At 38.8% G+C, this 23,095-nt stretch overlaps 1 protein-coding gene across 1 annotated transcript in view; it reads left to right on the top strand.

The window, feature by feature from the left end:
- SACS (sacsin molecular chaperone) overlaps window positions 1–22,486 on the top strand; it is a 164,394-nt gene extending 141,908 nt beyond the window's left edge. Inside the window, 33 exon segments of the mRNA XM_029602543.1 lie at window positions 10,383–10,520; window positions 10,523–10,567; window positions 10,570–11,112; window positions 11,115–11,189; window positions 11,192–11,257; window positions 11,260–11,402; window positions 11,404–11,604; window positions 11,606–11,665; window positions 11,667–12,071; window positions 12,074–12,136; window positions 12,138–12,287; window positions 12,289–12,532; window positions 12,535–12,828; window positions 12,831–13,034; window positions 13,037–13,083; window positions 13,085–13,118; window positions 13,121–13,201; window positions 13,204–13,361; window positions 13,363–13,415; window positions 13,417–13,571; window positions 13,574–13,675; window positions 13,678–14,724; window positions 14,727–14,794; window positions 14,796–14,831; window positions 14,833–15,546; window positions 15,548–15,577; window positions 15,579–15,887; window positions 15,889–15,927; window positions 15,929–16,424; window positions 16,427–17,367; window positions 17,369–17,552; window positions 17,555–19,386; window positions 19,389–22,486. Of these exon segments, the coding sequence (XP_029458403.1) occupies window positions 10,383–10,520; window positions 10,523–10,567; window positions 10,570–11,112; window positions 11,115–11,189; window positions 11,192–11,257; window positions 11,260–11,402; window positions 11,404–11,604; window positions 11,606–11,665; window positions 11,667–12,071; window positions 12,074–12,136; window positions 12,138–12,287; window positions 12,289–12,532; window positions 12,535–12,828; window positions 12,831–13,034; window positions 13,037–13,083; window positions 13,085–13,118; window positions 13,121–13,201; window positions 13,204–13,361; window positions 13,363–13,415; window positions 13,417–13,571; window positions 13,574–13,675; window positions 13,678–14,724; window positions 14,727–14,794; window positions 14,796–14,831; window positions 14,833–15,546; window positions 15,548–15,577; window positions 15,579–15,887; window positions 15,889–15,927; window positions 15,929–16,424; window positions 16,427–17,367; window positions 17,369–17,552; window positions 17,555–19,386; window positions 19,389–21,950 (11,519 nt within the window). The 3' untranslated portion in view covers window positions 21,951–22,486.
- The last annotated feature ends 609 nt before the right edge of the window (window positions 22,487–23,095 follow it).

The raw sequence follows: 23,095 nt of genomic DNA, 5'->3' as shown, positions 1-23,095 counted from the left end.
CCCACGGAGGCGACGGTCCCAATGATTCTTCAGTTTCTACAGGATGGCCTGGATAAGGGCCTCGCCTATAATTCACTCCGGGTTCAGGTAGCGGCCCTGAACGCCCTGGTGCAGAAGGACAGCTCTCTCCCTCTTCAGCCGGATATCGCTCGTTTTCTCAAGGGTGTCAAACACCTACGACCACCGGTCAGGGACCCTTTCCCTTCTTGGAGCCTCAACCTGGTCCTACGGATTTTGTTGGGCTCACCGTTTGAACCACTTCGCGGGGCTACCATTAAGGACCTGACTCTCAAGACTGTTTTTCTTGAGGCGGGCGGAACAGATGGCTATCTGTTCCGCCCGCCTCATCTCGGAGCTGCAAGCGTTGTCCTGCAGGGAGCCGTATCTTCGATTCTCCGACTCTGGAATCTCCCTTCGTACGGTTCCGTCCTTCCTACCGAAGGTGGTGTCGTCCTTCCATTTGAATCAGACGGTGGAACTCCCAGCGTTCGCTCCAGAGGAACCAAGGTCTCTGCGGCATTTAGACGTCAAGCGTGCCTTGCTCCGCTACCTGGAGGTTACCAATGACTTCCGGGTATCCGATCATTTGTTTGTTCTCTGGTCAGGTCCGAAGAAAGGGTCACCGGCATCGAAGACAACCATTGCGCGCTGGATGAAGGACGCCATTTCAGCGGCTTATATTGGAGCGGGGCGGAGTCCACCTCGGGGCATTTTAGCTCACTCTACGCGCTCACAAGCAGCGTCCTGGGTGGAAGCTCGTTCCGTCTCTTCACAGGAAATTTGTCGTGTGGCGACATGGAAATCGCTGCACACCTTTTCCAGACATTATCGACTACACCTGGTGCCGCAGTCCTCGGGTCACTTTGGCGATCAGGTACTCCGAGCAGGTCTCTCAGGACCCCACCCGAATTAGGGAAGCTTGGGTACATCCCACCGTCTGGACTGATCCTGGTACGTACAGGGAAAAGAAAATTATTCCTTACCTGCTAATTTTCGTTCCTGTAGTACCATGGATCAGTCCAGACGCCCACCGCTCTGGGTTTTCGGTTCCTACTCGGGTGCTTAGGTGTAGTTGTCATCCTGTCTTTCCAATTTTCTTATTGATGTTCACAGCTCCTCATAAGTTGGCTGTTTTGTGGCCTTGTTGGCCGTTTCTAGTTCTATTTTTTGCTGTTCCTTCATGGTTACGGGTTCTTGATCCAAAATGTCTTCTTGCTCTATTTGGGCTTTGCTATTCGGTATACTGAGCTCCAGCAGAGGGTGTACTGGTCTAAATGGTGACGCCCTCAAACTCTGCTCTGACTCCATCTGCTGGACAGGGGACATAACCCACCGTCTGGACTGATCCATGGTCCCAGGAACGAAAATTAGCAGGTAAGGAATAATTTTCTTTTTCATCATCAGCCTTTCTCATATATGAAAGTGATCGTGCTAACAGACTTCTCAGATTTTTACCTTTATTCATGGTGAAGATCGGCTTTTTTCCAAATCCCAGAAGAGAGCTTAACATAGGCCAATGTTTCAAAATGATCTGTTTGATCACGGAACTTCTAGAGGAATAGGGAATAGAGCTCAGTACACGAGTCATCTCCAAACGATCAGTAAGGAGCAACAGATTGATCCTGTTGGCATGAAGACCTCTCTTAAATGCCCTTTTTTTACACATTTCTTAGCGAATCCGTGCTCAGTGAATTTCTGCATTAAATCAACTGCTTTTATCTTGTATTCCCCAATCCGAAGAGTAGATCTGATGATATCTTAAGAAATTGTCCACATGGGATGTTCTCCTTTAATTTTCGTGGATGAAAACTGTCAAAATGTAACACCAAATTCCTATCAATAGGTTTTTTTATAGACAGAAGTATACATCTTACCTCCAGTTTTATAGACCACCATATCTAGAAAAGCTAATTGAGTCTTGTGATCATGGACAATGAATTCTAAATTGGGATCAATGGTGTTAATCCAATCTTTAAACACCATAAGTTCATGATGACTACCCACCCATTTCCAAAACAGATCATCAATATATCTCTTCCAAAATATAATGTGCTGAAAAACCTGATGGATAAATATGATCTTCTTCAAATGCAGCCACATATAAGCATGCAACAGACAGAGCGAGGGGGGATCCCATAGAGATACTTTTAACTTGCTTATAAAAGCTGTTTTAAAATGTGAAGTAAAACTGAGTGATGACCACCTCATCCATTTTCATATTCACCCTTTCTCTCTGTAGTGACAACTCTAACTTACTCAAAAAAGATGGATAACCATTAATGCTTTCTGTCGAGGGATATTCGTGTATAAGGAGGTGATGTCAGCAGAAAACAATATCCACGAAGGATCTACATAGGGAATACCCTCCAACTCATTAATAAAATGAGTTGGATCCCATAGATATGATTTAATGGTCTTAACAAACATTTCTAATAAATAATCAATGAATTTGCCCATGGGTTCAAATAGGGACCCTATCCCAGACACAATTGGTCTGCCTGGGGGGTTCTCCAAGAACTTATGAATCTTAGGTACAATGTACAAATGGGACAAAAGGATCAGGCTGAATCAAATATCTAAATTCTTTAGAAGAAATAGATTTCTTATGCAAAGCTTGCTCCAGGAGATCTTTATCATATCCCTGTAGTTCACTAACGGGATCCTCTGATAATTTTAGAAAATAAGATATATCATCTAATTAGCAAAACACCTCATGATCATGCTTCTCCTTATCCAATAGAATAATCCAATCACCCTTATCAGCGACTCTAACAACCACCATTTTATCATTCCTCAATTGATTAATTGCTGATGACTCTTCCTTGGTGAGATTATACTTAAACTCTCGCTGAGACTCCAATTGCGTCAATTTCTGTGGCACAAGGGTTTCAAATGCTACCATCAATGGATTAGGAGTTTCTGTTGGCATCCCCCTGATGGTCTAAATACAGAAATTACTTCCTGTTCTTTCTGTTTTACTCCAAAAAAGTCAAGCAATGTAATATGTCTAAACAATTTTTTTTTTTACTTAACAAGAGTTGAAAATGCATCATATTTACTAGTGGGGATAAATGATAATCCTTTATTTAACATAGACAATACATCAGGTGAGAAACTTTTTAACAAAAGATTAAATATGATACCTGGTTGTACCCTCTCATCATCATTAACACATAGCAATCCCTTTGGAAAAATCACTTCCGGAGATTGTAAGGTTCCTGAAATGGGGGGAGGGGGGACACTTTTCTTTCGATAATTGTAACCCCCTCTCATATCCCTGACACGAGTCAGTAAAAAAGGTATCCGATCCTCCCCATTAAATCCATCCTAAAAACTGCTGATTTCCTCAGATGTTTTAAAGGACACTTTCTTAGGGATGCCAATACAATGTGCATTAGATTTCGCCTTATCAGATCATCTGATGATAAGAAACCACCCCTACGTTTCTGTGTATATTTCCTATTATTTTTTTTTGCATCCATTATTATAATAACAAGGTCCCTTGTTTCACACAATAGGGCTTCTTCAGGGGAATATCACCATCCAATGTTTCCAAAAGTTAACTACTCTAAGTATCACTCCGGCGGCTATTCATGCCATTCCACTGTTGAGGACTTCTAATATAGAATTTACACACACACACTCTCTACATAATACTTCACAATATCCTTTTGTATAAGAATGCCATATTGCCGATTCATGTGCACCTGCTAAATGCCAACCTGTCATCACATGATGTTCTTATTTACGCACGCTCCAAATGTGGACAATTTCTTAGATATTGTCGGATCTGCTCTTCGATTAGGTAATACAAGATTAAAGCAGTTGATTTAATGCAGAAATGCATTGAGCGTAGATACTCTATAAAAAAAAAAAAAAAGAAAAAGTGTTAAAAGGGCATACAAAAGATGTCTTCATGCTAATAGGACCAATCAGCTGCTTCTGACTGATCGTTTGGAGATGACTCGTATATTGTGCTCTATTCCCTATTACTCTAGAAGTTCCGAGATCAAACAGATCATTTTGAAACATTGGCCTGTGTTAAGATCTCTTCTGGGATTTGGAGGAAAGCTGATCTTTGCTATGAACAAAGGTAAAAATTTGAGAAGTCTATTAGCGAGATCACATTCATATATAAGAGAGGCTGATGGTGAAACAGGGCAATTTAAATGCATCGGATGCTCTGTGTGAAAATGTGCTTAATTTACATATATTCAGTCATCCGCGATTAAAAATCCCTTTGACGTAACAGACCGATATACCTGTATACACTGTATTTTGCCTGAGTGAGTTGATTTATATTGGATATACAAAACAAGATTAGATCACAAATTATATCGAACATAAGAGCTGTTTGCGGGTGGGGAGGAAGGGGGGGCCCCATCTTGTTGAACACTGGAGATCATATAAGCATGCAGTGAACGATGTTTGGTTCTTTGTTATTGAACAAATTAGTGGCGAACAAGGAGGAAATATTTCCAGGTGTTTCTGACAGATGGAACAGAAGTTCATTTACATGTGGAATACAGTTATTCCATACGGTCTTAAGGAAATTGAATGGGAGGCATTTTTCTAACTCCTCCCATGCTTCTTTGAGTCTGTTTATTTTTGTGAATAAAAGCTTTTTAAGATACAGTAGGGTATCGTTTGATATGATTGGGATCTTCAAATTTGATTGGTGCGGCTCACTTCAAGGGTTAGAGTGATCCCCTTGATTGGCTGGATTGAGTATTTAAAGGGTAAGAGCTAATGTTGGCAATTTCGGAGCGTGCGTGAATAAGAGCATCATGTGATGAAAAGGTTGGCGTTTAGCAGGTTGGTGATTCACGATATGTACTGGGAGTAATATAAATCTGCTTTTTCAAATAAGTGATTTGTCTAAATATTTTAGGTTGAGTAGATTATGCTAGATTGTACTTTGTGTACTATATATATTTGTAGGTGCACATGAATCAGCAATATGGCATTCTTATACAAAAGAATTTCGTGAAGTATTACATGAAGAATATTTGTAAGGAGTAATTTATTTAGTATTAACTTCTGAATTTTGAGATATATGGGGTCAGTAGTTCTCTGTTGTCTTGTCTCTTCGTAGTTGTGTAAATTCTAAATTAGAAGTCCTCAACAGTGGAACGGTGTGGATGGCCACTGGAGTGATGCTTCAAAGAGTTATTGGTGGGCCCGGCGCCGCTGGACGGAGCCCACCCTTAACGGCAGCTCGCCCAGCGACGCCAGAGGCCAGGAATGGGGGAGGGGAGAGGGCACGGGCGCAAGAACTCAATTCCCCCCTCCCAGACAAGCACACCCACTTACCCGACCGAGCGGGGCCCGCTCGAGCAGGACAAGGAACGACGTCAGGGGGAGCGACGGCGGCGCGAAGCAGTGACGCCAGCACACAGGATATAAGGGGCACGGCGGGAGGAGCACGTTCTTTTGGAGAGCGCCCGCAGCATCAGACCCACCCACCCACCCATGGAAATTTACGTGCAGCTGCAAGAGTAATCGGACATTGATGCGGTTTAATAACAGTCAGTTGGCAATGTTAGTTAGCTAAGAGAATCGTGGAATAATGTTGAAATGTTTGTCGCAGCAGTGAGGTATGCGGGCACCCGGGCCGGTTGGACAAGAATTGTAAGTGGTGCAGGTGACACCACGGAATGGCATTGTAGCCGGTGGCACCAAAAAGGCGGATGAGCGATGGCCCCCTTGCTTTGAGCACGGCGGGGGGCTGACAGAGACAGGCTGCCCTGCTTGGTTACGGTGGCGGGCAGCGAGACCTGGAAGCCACCGGCTCGGGTAGCCGAGAGAGTTATATTGTTATAAGTTCAAATAAAAGCTGCGGCCATTTATTTACCAGAAAACGGAATCAGGCTGAGTTATTACACGGGGGACAAGGGTTAAGGGACCGGTAAAGGGGATATTATGAAGTGACGGAGGACGACGGATTAAGTGGCTGATGCAACGTTAAACTTTTGGGTATGTTGCTATGTGAGTAACTTCAGATTTATAGGTATATCTTCTGGTTTATATGACGAAAGATATGCGGGAATGTGTGAAACATACTTGATTCTATCTTTTTATAAAATTTAGAAACATCGGATGGTGATGTTCCCCTGAAGAAGCCCTATTGGGTAAAACAAGGGACCTTGTTGGGACATTTAACATATAATTCGCCATTGACAGTGGATTCGCTGTCCACAATGAATGAAGAAATAACCAGTGGAATATATTTGGTTATATATGGAGGAGTAATAAGAAATTTACAAACATGGAATATTTAATATATGAGACGCTGATGATCATGAATGAAGATAGTTAGTGCAATACAGTAGGAATTTATTCGTATATGGTGTTTTGTATATGTGTTTTTATATTCTTACACCTATCTTACTTGGTATGGGTATCATGTTAAAACTGTGAATAATGCGTATGTATATTTAGGGGTAAATTTAAAAAAATACACTTGGGCGTCCATGTGCGCGTGCTACCTGGCGCACCCATATGGATGCGCGATTTTATAAACATGCACACGCCAGTGCATGTTATAAAATGGGGGGCAGCGCGCAAGGGGGGGCAAGGTTGAGCTAAATTTGCGTGGCAACGCATCATCGGCCTTCCCCAGTTCCCTCTCAGTCCGCTCCAATTAAGGAGCGGACTGGGAGGGAACTTCCCTACAACCTACCCTAACTTCCCTTCCCCTTCCCCATTCTTCCCCACCCCCTAAATATTTCCTACCTTCGTTTGTTTGTTTTTTTTGTTGTTTGTTTTTGAAATTGTTGCTCCTCCGGAGCAGAAGCAACTTGCACTCGCCGGCCAACCTACTGCGCACGCTCCCTCGGCACAGCGGCAAATGGCCGCTGTACCTGTGCTTCCAGCCCCGCCCCTTCCCGTCCCTCTCTGCCCACCCAGACCTCCCCCTTTTCAGGCCCCAGCACTTACTTGCGTGCCGGGGTTTACGCGTGTGGCCGGACCCATTTGAAAATTGGCCTGGTGCGTTTTAAGGCCCGGCCACTTGTGCCAGGGTTTTAAAATCTGGCCGTGTCTTTATCCTTTGCACTTGTTTAACATGAGATATTTTAATGTATATGTATGTTTATATATATGTATGCTATCTGTTATTTTTGATGATAAAAAATGTATTTAAGTATATTAGAAATTCTATTGTAAAATAATATATTTTGTATGCATCTAGCTACTGCTTTGGTATTTGTATTATTTCTGTATTAGTAGTAGGTAGGTTATACCTTTGCTATTTGTTACCTGATTGGGTTTCTTTGTAGAACCCAACTCTTTTCCTATCTAGACCCGTTTTTGGGATGGTTGACTCGTTGGCATATGGGAGAAAGCCAGTGCTTTCAGTATTGTGGGGTTTCCGACTTTGTCCTGTTTTCAGCAGCCTGAGGCTAGGGGGATTCATCCATGTGTGAGGACTGCCAGCCTGCTTGTCCACGGTGAAAGCAGAGTTGCCTACCTATAACAGGTGTTCTCAGAGGACAACAGTAAGCCAGTCCTCAGAAAACCCTCCTGCCTCACCTGGTATTTGGTTTCTCCATATATTAGCTATATCATGTATTGAGGGACTCTTATCTAGGGGGCAGGGTGATAACTACAGCTTTACATGCTCAATAAGGAGATCAAAGTTCCAGGCTGGGCTCCATCCGAAGATGTTGCCCTTGTGTGAGGACTGGCATCCTGTTATCCTCGGGAAAACACCTGTTACAGGTAAGCAACTCTGTTTTGTACGGATTAGTTTGCATTATTCCAGATCCTGTGAATATATTAGTTGCTATATTTCTGTTTCCATTTCTCCAGATTTGCACTGCATGTGGAGTAGCTTTTTTGTGTTTCTATTCTGTTTTCTATCTCCATATTTGTAACTTGTGATCTTTCTGTATTTGGTGAAGGTTGGTTCTGTGTTTGTGACCAAGGTGAGGTATTTTTCTAGCATAACTATTGCCTTTTGATAAGGAGGGTTATTGTGCCTGGTAGTAGTGGGAGTTTGTTATTATTGAGATGACACCAGAACCAGAATATCTTTTTTATATGGTGAGCTATCTGGGGAATGTTTTAGTTCTGCTCTGCACCCATTGAGGGGGGTGGGGGGTTCCTGTGGATGCAGAGTGTATGTTTACATTTATCCTATTCAAAGAAAAGGGAGATAAAACAGAATGGCTACAAAACAATAAATGAAAAAAAAAACCCTCTGTAACCTATGCTCAACCGCATTTATTTATTTTTATTTATTTGTTAAATTTTTCTATACTGGTGTTTGGAAAATACCGTCACATCGGTTTACAGTAATAACAATAACCATAAAATCACAGTGCCATTGCTACCATTTTTTTTTAATGGTTTTAAACCCAATCAAAAACTTCTTATAAAAAGCATATTCATTCTTGCTATATCTATACTGTTCCTTATTAAACATAACTCCTCCAGTTATATGTGAAAAAATAGTTTGTCTTCTTATTTGAAACCCCCAATTGTGAAGTAAAGTGAACCTGAATGAGTTCAAAGTGATACAGTTCTTATTCCAAATATAAAATTGAAAACATAACTTGGTCTTCCTGATGAAATTTCACAATGACAAACCTTAGAGCTGCAAGCTGACAAGAACTTCAATATTGGACAAATGTTACCATGTTATCAATGCTGACAGCATTCTCACCCACCAAGAGTTGCTTTTGGGAAACAAACCATATTAAGCACAATGTATCTGAAAAACAAAAAAAGCTTAGAATTTTCAAAAGAAAAAAGATTATGGCCACTTACCACACAGTGCATACTTACTAAATTAGACTTTTTAGAATGTGAAGTCTACATGTTTCAAAGAAATTGATTGCTTCCTTCTGACTTTTTTAAATGTTTTTATTTTTGACCAATCACACAATGATGATTGCAATTAAAGAAATAAAAGCAAAATTGGAACTGATATATATTAAACTTTTTCAATTTAATGCCCAAAGAATATCTTTTTATCCTCCACATGTTTAGATAACATTGATAAACAGAAAAATCACATCACTTGAGTCTGCAAAATATGCCACAGATGAAATCAAGATCTTAACTCAAAAAAATTTTTTTAGGGTAACATTGAAGAACATGGAATCATACCGCTAATGTCCTTCTGAAATGGATCTTTTTGCAAGTCTTAATCTCGATGTCCTTAGTGGCACTCCCATAGAGGAGCCTAAGGAGAGTATTTTTTGTTTTTATTGGGATCCATATCAGAAGGACATCAGTAGTATGATTCCATGTTTATCAATGTTACCTAAAATTCTTTTTTGGAGTTAAAAATCTTGATTTCATCTGTGCTGTATTTGCAGATCAGTGGTGTGATTTTCTGTTTATAAATAATGGAAGACTAAAAATACACATCCATTTTATACTACATAGAATCTTGATTGAAAATAATGCTTTCCTGAATTTCCAGATCAAAGCATTATTTTAACTGGAAATGAAAGCTGTTAATCCAGGCATTTCTATCCCTAAAGTTTTAATGCAAAGCAGAACATATGTGTACAGTTTCAATGAGTGTGAGCATGCTGCTCAGTTGATTCTGCACACTAAGGAAAAAGAAAACATTTGGGTCTGTTTGCTAGGGTTTCTCTTTCATAGAGAAACAATAACTTGAGGTGGTTGGGTGAGGACGAACCTACAGGGCATTTAGTTGCTTCGACAATAGCCACAAGAGTTGCGCACACCGGCCAATCTAGATAGCTTTGAAAATTGACCACTTAGCCATTAATTTGCCCTGGATAGTCATTCAGCTAATACAATTTGTTAAAGAAAACAGCAAACTACTCAAGTAGAGAATTTTAATAAGTATAGAGTGTTTTTTAAAATGTAACATTTGGGCTACTATGGTCTCTTCCTCATGCACTGCTGTAAAGTTAGAAACATACAGGCCAATTTAAAAAAAAAGAAAAAAAAAAAACCCATAGCAACCTAACTTATGTGGTCAATTTTACAACAATGTGCACTTTTTGGAATAAAATTATATTTAAAGTAATTTCATCTGTTATCCTATTTTTTCTGCTGCAAGCTGGTTCTCTAAGCTTACTGTGATTCTATCACTGATCATTTCAAGCATTGTGGACTTAGGGCTCAAAAGAAACACCAAAGTGGAAAGGAAAGTTCCAAGCTCATGAATGAAATGCTTTGGAGGAAGTAATTTTTGGACAATTATGATGAAATGTTTGCTTGAAAAAATAAACTGTGAATACCTCACAGCCTTCCTGAAGCAAGGGAAAGATTTAAGGAGGTGTTCCATTTTTTCCAAATATATTTGTCTAATTCCATCCATTCAAATACAGAACAGACATTTCTTATGCTATCTTTTAATATGAATAACTTTGCTACATTATTGTTTTAATTTCTAGGAAGACCATGTACTCAGCTACAGCTCCTGAACCCAGAACGTTTTGCACGACTGATCAAAGAAGTGATGAATACTGTGTGGACTAACAGAGACGTGATAGTACAGTGGTATCCAAGCAGTGAAAATAGAAAGCATCCATCATACAATGGCTTAAGATGGTCTGGAAGAATCTATATATACATTTTCCTGAGATTTAACATTGTTCGATGATATGCCACTTATTCCCAAAGTTATGTTAAAGGATGATCAGACATTAGTAGAACTTATAAGGCTCAGGCTTCCATCACCACTCATTCTAGATAATGAGACCGAGATGCCACTTCCTGAATTTTTATCTGAAATCATTGAAAAACTGGGGGGGGTTGTACTGAAAAGTCTAGACACATGTATACAACATCCACTTGTAAAAAATATATCCATCCTCCAACACACCAAATGCTGTCTGCAAATAATGGACCGGATGTCACTACAGAAGCTAACTAGCCTGGTTGCTTCATTAATTCCACAACATAAGGATGCTCTTAGGAAATTCTTATCCAGTTTAGTAGATGTTAGTGAAAAAGAGAAACAAACTATTCAGGCATTGATGATATTTAGACAAATTAAACAATCTGCTCAAAAGACGACATCCTATGTAGTTCTGAAGGGTGTAAAGTATTACAACCATACAGCAAAACTTCCACCAGATCTGAGATTTTCCATTCCAATAATTGATAACAATGATGAAGCTACTATCGCTTAGCAAACATTCTGAAAGTAGAACAATTACAGAGTACAGATTGTGTAAAACTTATCATACAAGATATTGAAAAGGTTTTTATTCTGTTGAAGAAACAACTCACATTATGTTGTGGATTCTTAAGAATCTCTCTTTTCTTAAAATGAGACAGCAGATATAATTGATTGGCTAGTACCATTAAAATGTATACCCTTTTCACAAGAAAAGCTAGTAGCAGCCAGTGAACTCTTTGATCCTGAAATAGATATACTGCAGTGCCTGTTTTGTGTAGAGGAACAAACCTTGGTTCCCACCTGTTCTCTTTGCAGCCTCTTCTGATATTTCTCCATTCATTGAAGCAATAGGTTTAAAAAATGAAGCTAATCTCCAAGAAAAAGACATTGTTCAAGTAGCAATAAAGAAAATAGAAGACTTGCAGCATGATTCGAGCATTGGCCTTGATGTTCTTTTAAGAAAAGTTAAATCTCTGTTAAATATTTTGAATAAAAAACCATACACTGTTAAACTCAGCTGAACAAAAGCAATACTAAAAAAAAATCAAATGGGGTTCCAGCCTGCAAAGAAAGACCACCAAATTATCCTAGCTCCTTAGTCTGGAAGGGAGACCATTGCAATATGTGTTCACCTCCAGAAATGTGTGATTTATCTCAGGCTATATTAGTTGGCTCGTCAGTTCCACTAGTAGAGAATGTCCATACAGAAATAGAAAAAGCACTTGGTATTTTCACAGAACCTAACATAGATGCGGTTTTAAAACATTTGAAAGTTGTTGTTAACTGGAACAGTTCTAAAACTTTTAGTGATGAAGATTATTACCAGTTCCAACATATCTTGCTTGAAATTTATAGTTTTATGCAGGATCACTTAGAGACAGGTAAAGAAGCTATTAAAGCATTGAGATTTCCCTGGGTGTGGACAGGGAAAACATTTTGTTTACCATCACAAGGCAGTAATACAAACCAATACATGACCTTGATCTCCAGCCTTACCTGCATAGCGTGCCCAAAACCATGGTAAAAATTTTGACAAGCTTTTAAGTTTTGTGGTTCAATAGAGCAACTGACACCAGATCATATTTTCATGGTTGTTACCAAAATTCACAAAAGAAGTGAGCAGGTAATGAATAAAGAGGAAGCAAACATAATCCTTAACCTTATGTTGAGTGTCCATACGATGGTTGTACAGTTCTCAGATTTCTGTAGGGCTCAATACACAAGTACCTATATTTTGTAGCAAGGACCCCTCTAAACTTATAATGAAACCTATTGAAGAATGTTGTTACTGTGATATCAAAGTTGATGACCTCAATGATTTACTTGAAGATTCAGTGGAACCAATAATATTGGTTCATGAAGACATACCTATGAAGACAGCAGAGTGGCTAAATGTGCCATGCCTGAGTACTAAACTAATCATCCTGAAAATATGGGATTTGAACAATCAGGCCAAAGAGAACCTCTCACTGTAAGAATTAAAAACATTTTGGAAGAATACCAGCTGTGTCAGATATCTTTAAGGAGTTATTGCAAAAATGCTGATGATGCCAGTGCAACTGAATGTAATTTCTTGATTGACATGAGAAGAAATATGGACATAAGGGAAAACCTTCTGGATCCAGGAATGCAGACATGTCATGGACCTGCTCTGTGGTCCTTCAATAATTCTGAGTTTACAGATTCAGATTTTTTAAACATAACTAGACTTGGAGAGTCCTGAAAAGAGAAGAAATTGACAAAGTTGGAAAATTTGGTCTGGGTTTTAATTCTGTGTATCACATCACTGATATTCCCATCATTATGAGTAGAGAGTTCATGATTATGTTTGATCCAAACATTAACCATCTTAGCAAACATATCAGAGAAAAGTCCAATCCAGGAATTAAGATTAATTGGAGCAAACAACAAAAAAGATTACGGAATTTCCCAATCAGTTCATACCATTTATTGGTGTTTTCAACTGTCGACATTCCTTTGACTGTGGAATCACCTTACAGTTATAAAGAACTCTTTTTAGATTATCCTTCAGAACTCAGCAAGAAGCTAAAGTGAGTGAAGTCAGCAGTGCTTGTTACAATACAGCAGATATTATTCTCTTGTGGATGAGTTTAGTTTATGTGGGCACAGACTGATACTCTTCACTCAGAATGTGAATTCAATGGTTTTGAAGTACTTGAAACCAGAAGAAAATAATCCTGATTTAGCACAAGATACAGTGACAATAACAAAAAATCTTTGTTCTTCCAAAGGTGTTGACAGCACCTGTAAGCATATTAAAGGAAGCTGCTAAACTTATGAAAATGTTGTAGTAGCAGTAAAAAGCTGCCTTTTGATGTACCAAAGTCATCTTGTATATTGCAGATTGTAGTTGAAGAGTTCCATCATGTTTTTAAGCGAATTGCTGACCTTCATTCTCCACTTTTCAGAGGTTCAGAAGATGATCCAATTACTTTCTTTGAATGGCTAAATCTGGACAGACCAAAAGGACTGTTGATGAGTTGCCACAGAAAACTGTAGATTCTACAACATGGCTTCTGTGTTCTTGCATGGATTCTGGAGAAGCCTTAAATTTTCATTACATGAAAATGGAAAAAGACTAGGACTTGTCCCCTGCGGTGCAGTAGGAATAATGTTATCTGAAACTGAAGACCAAAAGTGGATTGTAAAACCTAATTGCAGTGGCATTGGGGAAGTGTTCTGCTACTTGCCTCTTAGAATAAAAACAGGTTTGCCTCTCCATATTAATGGTTGTTTCGCTGTTACTTCAAATCGAAAAGAGATCTGGAAAACCGACACAAAGGGAAGATGGAATACAGTATTCATGAGACACGTAATTGTGAAAGCTTATTTAGAAGCACTTAGTGTTTTACGTGATATGGCAGTCTGTGGTGAATTAGTTAACTACAACTATTATGCAGTATGGCCTGATCCTGACAGTGTTCATGATGATTTTTCTGTTATCTGCAAAGGTATTTATGAGGATATAGCTAAATCAAAAGGCAAAGAAGGAATCAAGGTGTTTTCTGATGGATGTACTTGGGTTTCCATGAAAAATGTAAGGTTTTTAGATGATTCATTACTTAAAAGACCAGACATTGGACCTGCAGCCTTCAAGATTTTTTTAAAGTACCTCAGGAAAACTGGACTAAAGAACCTCTGTGCTGTTGAGCTTCCATCATGGGTAAAAGTTGGGTTTGAAGAAGCAGGATGTAAAGACATATTACTTGAGAACACTTTCTCTGAGAAACAGTTTTTTTCAGAAGTGTTTTTCCCACACATGCAGGAGATTGAGGCAGAACTGCGCGATCCTTTAATGCTTTTTGTTCTAAATGAAAGACTTGAAGAATTTTCAGGGCTTCTTCGAATTACACCATGCATTCCTTGTTCCTGTAATGGTCATCCTCTAGTTAAACCTTCAAAGTTAATTCATCCTGAAGGTAGAGTTGCAAAGTTATATGACAACAAAGATGGCCGATTTCCACATGGCACTATCCAGGATTACCTTAATCCAGTTGTGCTAGTCAAACTTGTCCAGTTAGGCATGATGAAGGATGACATTTTATGGGAAGACTTGATAGAACGCATAGAATCAGTATCAGAAATAAATAAAGTGACCACATTGCAGCTTGCTTCAGAAGCAGTATTATATTAAGTCTGATTGATGAAAAACTAAAAATTTAGAGATCCTAGAGCTAAAGAATTTGCTGCAAAAATGTCAAACAATTCTTTTCCTTCCATTTCTTACAAAGCCAGCAGGCTTTTCATTGCACTGGAAAGGCAGCGATTTTAAAATGGAAACCATGTTTGCAGCAAGTGATCTCTATATAGCTGAACATCAAGATATTGTTTGCCTTCTACATCCAATTCTCAATGAAAACTCTCCTTCATTTAAAGGTTGTGGATCCATTTCATTGGCTGTCAAAGATTTCTTAGGTTTACTGAAGAAACCATCTGTTAATCTAGTGATAAATCAACTGAAGGAAGTTGCAAAATCATTTGATGGGATTACATTGTATCAGGAGAATATTACCAATGCATGTTACAAATTCCTCCATGAAGCAATGCTGCACATGACATTATGAAAACAACAATTATTGGAGAGTTAAAATACTGTGGTTTTATCCTAGTTTGAAAATACATATATTGACCCAGCAAAAATTTCTTTTCACTTGAACTTTGAAGCAGCTCCTTACCTTTATCAGTTACCTAACAAATATAAAAATAACTTTCGAGAGCTTTTTGAAAGCGTGGGGGTAAAAACTTCTTTCACAGTTGAAGATTTTGCATTAGTTCTTCAATCAATAAAACAAGAACAGGGAACAAAAAAAATAACAGAAAATGATTTTCAGCTTTGTAGACGAATCATTAGTGAGGGCATTTGGGGTCTCATCAAGAGAAGAAAAACAGAATTCTGTGAGAAAATGTATGGTGGAAATTTTGTTACCAGATACCAATCTTGCCTCTTTTTCCAGCTAAAAGTTTGTGTTACAATGATTGTCCTTGGATTAAGGTGAAAGACACAACTGTGAAGTACTGTCATTCTGATATACCAAGGGAGGTAGCAGTAAAACTTGGGGCAATTCCAAAACGACACAAAGCTTTAGAGAGATATGCATCTAACATTTGTTTTACTACTCTTGGGACAGAATTTGGACAAAAAGAAAAATTGACCAGTAGAATTAAAAGTATACTTAATGCTTATCCTTCAGAGAGAGAAATTTTGAAAGAACTTCTTCAAAATGCAGATGATGCCAAAGCTACTGAAATTTGTTTTTGTGTTCGACCCTAGACATCATCCTGTTGATAGAATTTTTTGATGAAAGGTGGGCACCACTTCAGGGACCAGCACTGTGTGTATTTAACAATCAACCATTTACAGAGGATGATATCAGAGGAATTCAGAACCTTGGAAGAGGTACTAAGGAAGGAAATCCTTGTAAAACTGGACAATATGGCATAGGATTCAATTCTGTATATCATATTACTGATTGCCCTTCCTTCATGTCTAGCAATGATATACTTTGTATCTTTGACCCCCATGCCAAATATGCACCAGGTGCAACATCAGTTAGTCCTGGTCGCATGTTTAGAGATTTAGATGCAGATTTCAGAACACAGTTCTCAGATGTTCTGGATCTCTATTTAGGAAACTACTTTTAAAATTGGATAAGGGCAACAATGTTTAGATTTCCACTTCGTAATCAAGAAATGGCAAAAGGTTCTGAAATTTCTGCTGTTCCCGCTTCAGATAGAATGGTTCAAAATTTTTTGGATAAGTTACGTGCAGATGGGGCAGAGCTATTAATGTTTTGAATCACATGGAAAAAATTTCTGTTTGTGAAATAGATAAAACAACAGGATCTTTACATGTATTGTACTCGTAAAGGGTAAAATTAACTGATGGGGACAGATTAAAACGCAAACAATTTCATGGATCTGTTATGGAAAGTGTAACTAAAAAAAGGCAGCTGAGAGAGATACCTGTGCAACAAATTACATATACCATGGATATTGAAGACTCTGAAAGTAATCTTACAACATGGCTGATTTGTAATCGATCAGGTTTTTCAGCAATGGATAAAGTTTCAAAAAATGTGTTGTCGGCTCATAAGAATGAGGACATAACTCTTTTTCCACGTGGAGGTGTAGCGGCTTGCATTTCCCATAACTACAAAAAGCCCCACAGGGCATTCTGTTTCTTGCCTCTGTCTCTAGAAACAGGGCTACCTTTCCATGTGAATGGACACTTTGCTTTAGATTCTGCCAGAAGAAATTTGTGGCGTGATGATGATGGAGTTGGAGTACGAAGTGACTGGAACAACAACTTAATGACAGCACTGATCGCTCCGGCATATGTTGAATTATTAGTTCAGCTGAAAAAACGTTATTTCCCAGGCACTGATCCTACAGTATCAGTGCTGCAAAATACACCTATTCATACTGTGAAGGACATATTGAAAAAGTTTTTGTCCTTTTTTCCGGTTAACAGATTAGACCTGCAACCAGACTGGTATTGTCTCGTAAAAGCTATTTTATCGTTGCATTTATGAAGATGTCAAAACGTCCTTTTACCTGTTGTACGAGCTCCAAATGTTGATGGTTCAGATTTACATTCTGCAGTTATCATTACCTGGGTTAACATGTCTACCTCAAATACTGCAAAGCCATTCTTTGACAATTTGCTACAGGATGAATTACATCACCTGAAGAATGTAGAAATACATATCACAACACGTAAGACGGTTGCAGAAAAATGTTTACAGACTTAAGCACCTGCTTTTAGAAGTTGGGTTCAACTTGGTATATTACAGTGACGAAACTGCAAATCTTTATCATTGTCTTGTAGATGCAGGGATACCAGTAAGCTATACAACACCTTGTGATGTTCGATTATTTTTTATGACATTTTCATCTCCAGATTCTAATTGCCATATTGGAAACTGCCATGTCGTCTTCAGCAGACCAATCTCAAATTGTTTCACAGTGTAAAACTTCTGGTTGATTATTGTTTCAAGGATGCTGAAGAAAGCGAAATTCAAATTGAAGGACTGCCACTTCTTGTTACTCTTGATAGTGTTTTACAAGTTTTTGATGCCAAAATGTCAAAGTTCCTAAAACATATCATGAAACTGATTCCATCTCGCAAGGATCTTTTTATGAATACCCTTTACCTGAGATATAGCAATATTTTATTTACCTGTGGGGTTGCAAAAGTCTTTGACATCACAAGTTTTGCTGATTTGTTACCATCAGTGTTGCCTAGAGAATACAAGACCAAAATCTTTGTACGATGGAAAGAAAATTTTGCAAGTGAATCTTGGCTTAAAAGTGCATGGCACTTCATCAGCGAGTCTGTGAATGTTAAAGAAGAAGAGACAGAGATAAAACCAACATTTGATAAAATTGTTGATATTTTGAAGGACTGGGCTTTGCTTCCAGGTATAAAGTTTACTGTTTCGGGTAATCAGCTTGTTGTACCAGAGTGTGATGTCTTGCTGCCACTCAGTCTTATGCATATAGCTATATTCCCAAATTCTCAGACTGATAAAGTTTTTCATACTTTAATGAAAACAGGTTGCATTCAGCTTGCATTAAACAAAATTTGCTCCAAGGACAACATTTTATTGCCTCTGTTGTCTGGGCCTACTGCAAACATAGACAATCCCTCAAGCATTTTGAAAGCCATACAACATATGATTCAGACTTCAACATTTAAAACTGAAAAATTAGTAGAAAGTGACTTTGAAGCGCTGTTAATGTACTTTAACTGCAATTTAAATCATGTGGTTTCTCAAGATGACATTAACATCTTAAAATCACTTCCATGCTACAAGTCTATCAGTGGTAGATACATTAGCATTTCAAAATATGGAGCATGTTATGTGCTCACTAAAAGCATCCCATCAGCTGAGGTGGAAAAATGGGCACATTCTTCATCAGCCACATTTCTTGAAGAAAAGATTCACTTAAAAGATTTGTACAGTGTGCTTGGCTGTGTTCCTGTAGATGATCTTGAAGTGTATTCACAACACCTTTTACCAAAGTTTGAAAATCTTTCTTACAGTGCTAAATTAGAACACCTGATATACTTAAAGAACAGATTATGCAGCATTGAAGAATCTTCAGAAATAAAGGATCAACTGTTTGACAAGCTTGAAGGACTTCCTTTAATTCATGATACAAGTAATCGCTTAAAGCCTGCAAAACATTTTTATGACAAAACTGTAAAAGTGTTTGAAGTCATGCTTCCTGAAAAATTTTTCATACCTCAAGATTTCTTTAAAAAACTGGAACAACTTACAAATCCTAAGAACCAAGCTGCATTCTTTTTATCATGGGTGAAATTCCTACGAAACATAGGGCTAAAATATATCCTCACACAACAACAGATAATGCAGTTTGCTAAGGAGATCAGCATGAGAGCAAATGCAGAAAACTGGTCTAAGGAAACATTACAGAACATAGTTGATGTTCTTCTTAATCACATATTTCAAGAAAGAACAGATTTATTATCTGGAAACTTCCTGAAAGAATTGTCTTTAATTGCTTTTTTATGCCCAGAACGTGCTCCTGCCGAGCTAATCAGATTTCATCCTCAGTATCAAGAGATAAATGGTACACTTCCCCTTATACGGTTCAGTGGAGCACAGGTAAACCCAAAATTTAAACAGACTGATGTTTTGCAGTTACTGTGGACATCATCTCCTATTCTTCCAGAGAAAGCAACACCTCTGACCATCAAAGAACAAGAAGGTAGTAGTCTTGGTCCCTCAAGAAACAACTTGAACAAATTTTAACTATGCTTAATGTGAACTTAGATCCATCACTTGACAAAGTTATTAACAATTGCAGAAACATATGCAATATAACAACTTTGGATGATGATATGGTAAAAACTAGGGTCAAAGTCCTAAGGAGTATTTATGAGTTTCTTAACATAGAAAAACAGGAGTTCCGATTTCAGCTACGAGGGGTTGCTTTTGTGATGGTAGAAGATGGTTGGAAACTCCTTAAGCCAGAAGAAGTAGTAATAAATCTAGAGTATGAATCCGATTTTAAACCTTACCTGTACAAATTGCCTTTAGAACTTGGTACATTTCATCAGTTGTTCAAACATTTAGGTACTGAAGATATTGTTTCAACAAAACAATATGTTGAAGTTCTCAGTCGCATATTCAAGAACTCTGAAGGAAAACAATTGGATCCTAATGAAATGCGAACTGTTAAAAGAGTCGTTTCTGGCCTTTTTAGAAGTCTTCAAAATGATTCTGTTAAGGTTAGAAATGATCTTGAAAATGTACGAGATCTAGCCCTTTACCTCCCAAGTCAAGATGGTAGATTGGTTAAGTCAAGTATCTTAGTTTTTGATGATGCACCGCATTATAAAAGTAGAATAAAAGGTAACATTGGTGTACAGATGCTTGTTGACCTTAGTCAGTGTTACTTAGGTAAAGACCATGGTTTTCATACCAAGCTGATGATGCTTCTTCCTCAGAAATTAAAACCCAGACTACTTAGTAGTATTCTTGAAGAACAGCTAGATGAAGAGACCCCCAAAATATGCCAGTTTGGAGCACTATGTTCTCTTCAAGGGAGACTCCAGTTGCTATTGTCATCTGATCAATTCATCACTGGACTCATTAGAATTATGAAGCATGAAAATGACAATGCTTTCCTAGCTAATGAGGAAAAGGCCATAAGACTTTGCAAAGCCTTGCAGGAAGGTTTGAAAGTATCCTGTTTTGAAAGGCTGGAAACAACATTACGAGTTAAAGGATTTAATCCTATTCCCTACAGCAAGAGTGAAACACTTGCTTTTTTAAAGAGGTATGGAACTGCAGTAATACTTCTTTATATTCAGCACTCTGATAGCAAAGACATAAATTTCCTTTTAGCATTAGCAATGACCCTGAAATCTGCAACTGACAATCTTATTTCCGATACCTCATATTTAATTGCCATGTTAGGCTGCAATGATATTTACAGAATTGGTGAAAAGCTTGACAGTTTAGGAGTAAAGTATGACTCCTCTACAGAACCATCCAAACTTGAACTTCCTATGCCTGGCACACCTATACCAGCTGAAATTCATTACACTCTGCTTATGGATCCCATGAATGTCTTTTATCCAGGAGAATACGTTGGTTATCTTGTTGATGCTGAAGGCAGTGATATTTATGGATCATATCAACCAACATATACATATGCAATAATTGTTCAAGAAGTTGAAAGGGAAGGTGATGACAATTCCACTTTTTTGGGCAAGTTTTACCAGATTGACATTGGATATAGTGAATACAAGATTGTAAGTTCCCTTGATTTATACAAGTTTTCAAGACCTGATGAAAGTTCTCAGAGTAAAGATAGTGCACCTTCTACCCCAACAAGCCCTACAGAATTTCCAACACCTGGGCCCAGGACAGTTCCTCCTCATTTCCCTGGGAAAGAAAGCCATAAAACATCTTCAAAACATCAATCACCGAAAAAGATTAAACTTACTTCTCTGCCAGATATACTGAGAGAAGTGACAACAGTAATGGAGCAGGCATGGAAGCTCCCAGAGTCTGAAAGAAAAAAGATTATTAGAAGGTTGTATCTTAAGTGGCATCCAGACAAAAATGCAGAGAACCTAGACATAGCAAATGAAGTTTTCAAACATCTGCAAAATGAAATTAACAGACTAGAAAAACAGGCTTTTATTGATCAAAATATGGACAGATCTTCAAGAAGAACATATTCAGCAGCCTCTTCTAGATTTCAGTCGGATAAATTTTCATTTCAAAGATTTTATACTTCATGGAATCAAGAAGCAACAAGCCATAAGTCTGAAAAGCAGCAATATACAGAAAAGTTTTCAACCTCTACAGGATCATCGGACACACCACGTTTTTTTGTACCACCCACATTTAAATCTGTTGGTAATCCAGTTGAAGCACGCAGATGGTTGAGACAAGCTCGTGCAAATTTTTCTGCAGCAAGGAATGATCTTCACAAAAATGCTAATGAATGGGTATGCTTCAAATGCTATTTGTCAACCAAGTTGGCTTTGATTGCAGCTGATTTTGCTGTAAGAGGTAAATCTGATAAGGATGTAAAGCCAACAGCACTGGCACAAAAAATAGAAGAATATAGTCAACAACTTGAAGGACTTACCAATGATGTTCATACACTGGAGGCATACGGTGTAGATAGCTTAAAAACACGCTACCCTGACCTGCTTCCCTTTCCGCAAATTCCAAATGACAGATTCACTTCTGAAGTTGCAATGAGGGTTATGGAATGCACTGCCTGTATCATCATAAAACTTGAAAATTTTATACAGAATAAGTTATGAGATGGTTCAACAGTCTAAATAGGTTTAGTAGATAGGATGATCATGTAACTTGAGAGACAAATGTAATATAATTATGTATTGTACATATAAAGATTACCTAGCAGCTTAGACAGTGTACATTTTTTATGGTACTGAAATACATGTAATTTTTGTTGAAAATTATTTAAGAAAACATTTTTACTGAGCCTTAAAGTAAATTGTACATATTTTAGCATTTGCAGTATAATGAGCTGCAAAATATTACATGTATATAAAGCTTGAATTGCTAACTTCAAAAATGATTGAACTGCACTTTATGTAACCAAAGCCTAGCTGATTCTTATGTCATAGTTTCTAAACAATTAGTTTTGAAAGAGTTGTCATGTGGTAAAATACTACCTGTGGTCCCTGAAGCATAAACACAAAAAATACAAAATAGGAGAGCAAGACATACATTTCCTAATTATTTTTAACATAATGGGGATAATTTTCAAAAGTATTTACATACTTAAAACTGGATTTTATGCGTGTAATGCACTTTCACGGGCGGATTTTAAAAGCCCTGCTCGCGTAAATCCGCCTGGATTTATGCGAGCAGGGCCCTCGCGCGCCGGCGCGCCTATTTTGCATAGGCCGCCGGCGCGCACAGAGCCCCGGGACGCGCGTAAGTCCCGGGGTTTTTGGAAGGGGGCATGTCGGGGGCGGGGCCGAGTGACGCTGCGTTTCGGGGGCAGGACGCGGCATTTCGGGGGCGGGACCGGGGGCGTGGCGCCGGCCCGGGGGCGTGGTTGAGGCCTCCGGACCAGCCTCCGGGTCGGAGGATGGCGCGCCAGCAGTCTGCTGGCGCGCGTAGATTTACGTCTGCTTCTCGCAGGCATAAATCTAGGGACAAAGGTAAGGGGGGGGTTTAGATAGGGCCGGGGGGGTGGGTTAGGTAGGGGAAGGGAGGGGAAGGTGAGGGGAGGGCGAAAGAAAGTTCCCTCCGAGGCCGGCTGTACGGCTCGGCGCACGCAGGTTGCCCAAAATCGGCAGCCTTGCACGCGCCGATCCAGGATTTTAGAGGATACACGCGGCTATGCGCGTATCTTATAAAATCCAGTGTACTTTTGTTTGCGCCTGCTGCGCAAACAAAAGTACGCAATCGTGCTTTTTTTTTAAATCTACCC

The sequence above is a fragment of the Rhinatrema bivittatum genome, chromosome 5, assembly GCF_901001135.1.
Source record: "Rhinatrema bivittatum chromosome 5, aRhiBiv1.1, whole genome shotgun sequence".
Taxonomy (NCBI): Eukaryota; Metazoa; Chordata; class Amphibia; order Gymnophiona; family Rhinatrematidae; genus Rhinatrema; species Rhinatrema bivittatum.
Note: the sequence above shows the minus strand (reverse complement) of the source record. Positions and strands in the feature narration are given on the sequence as shown.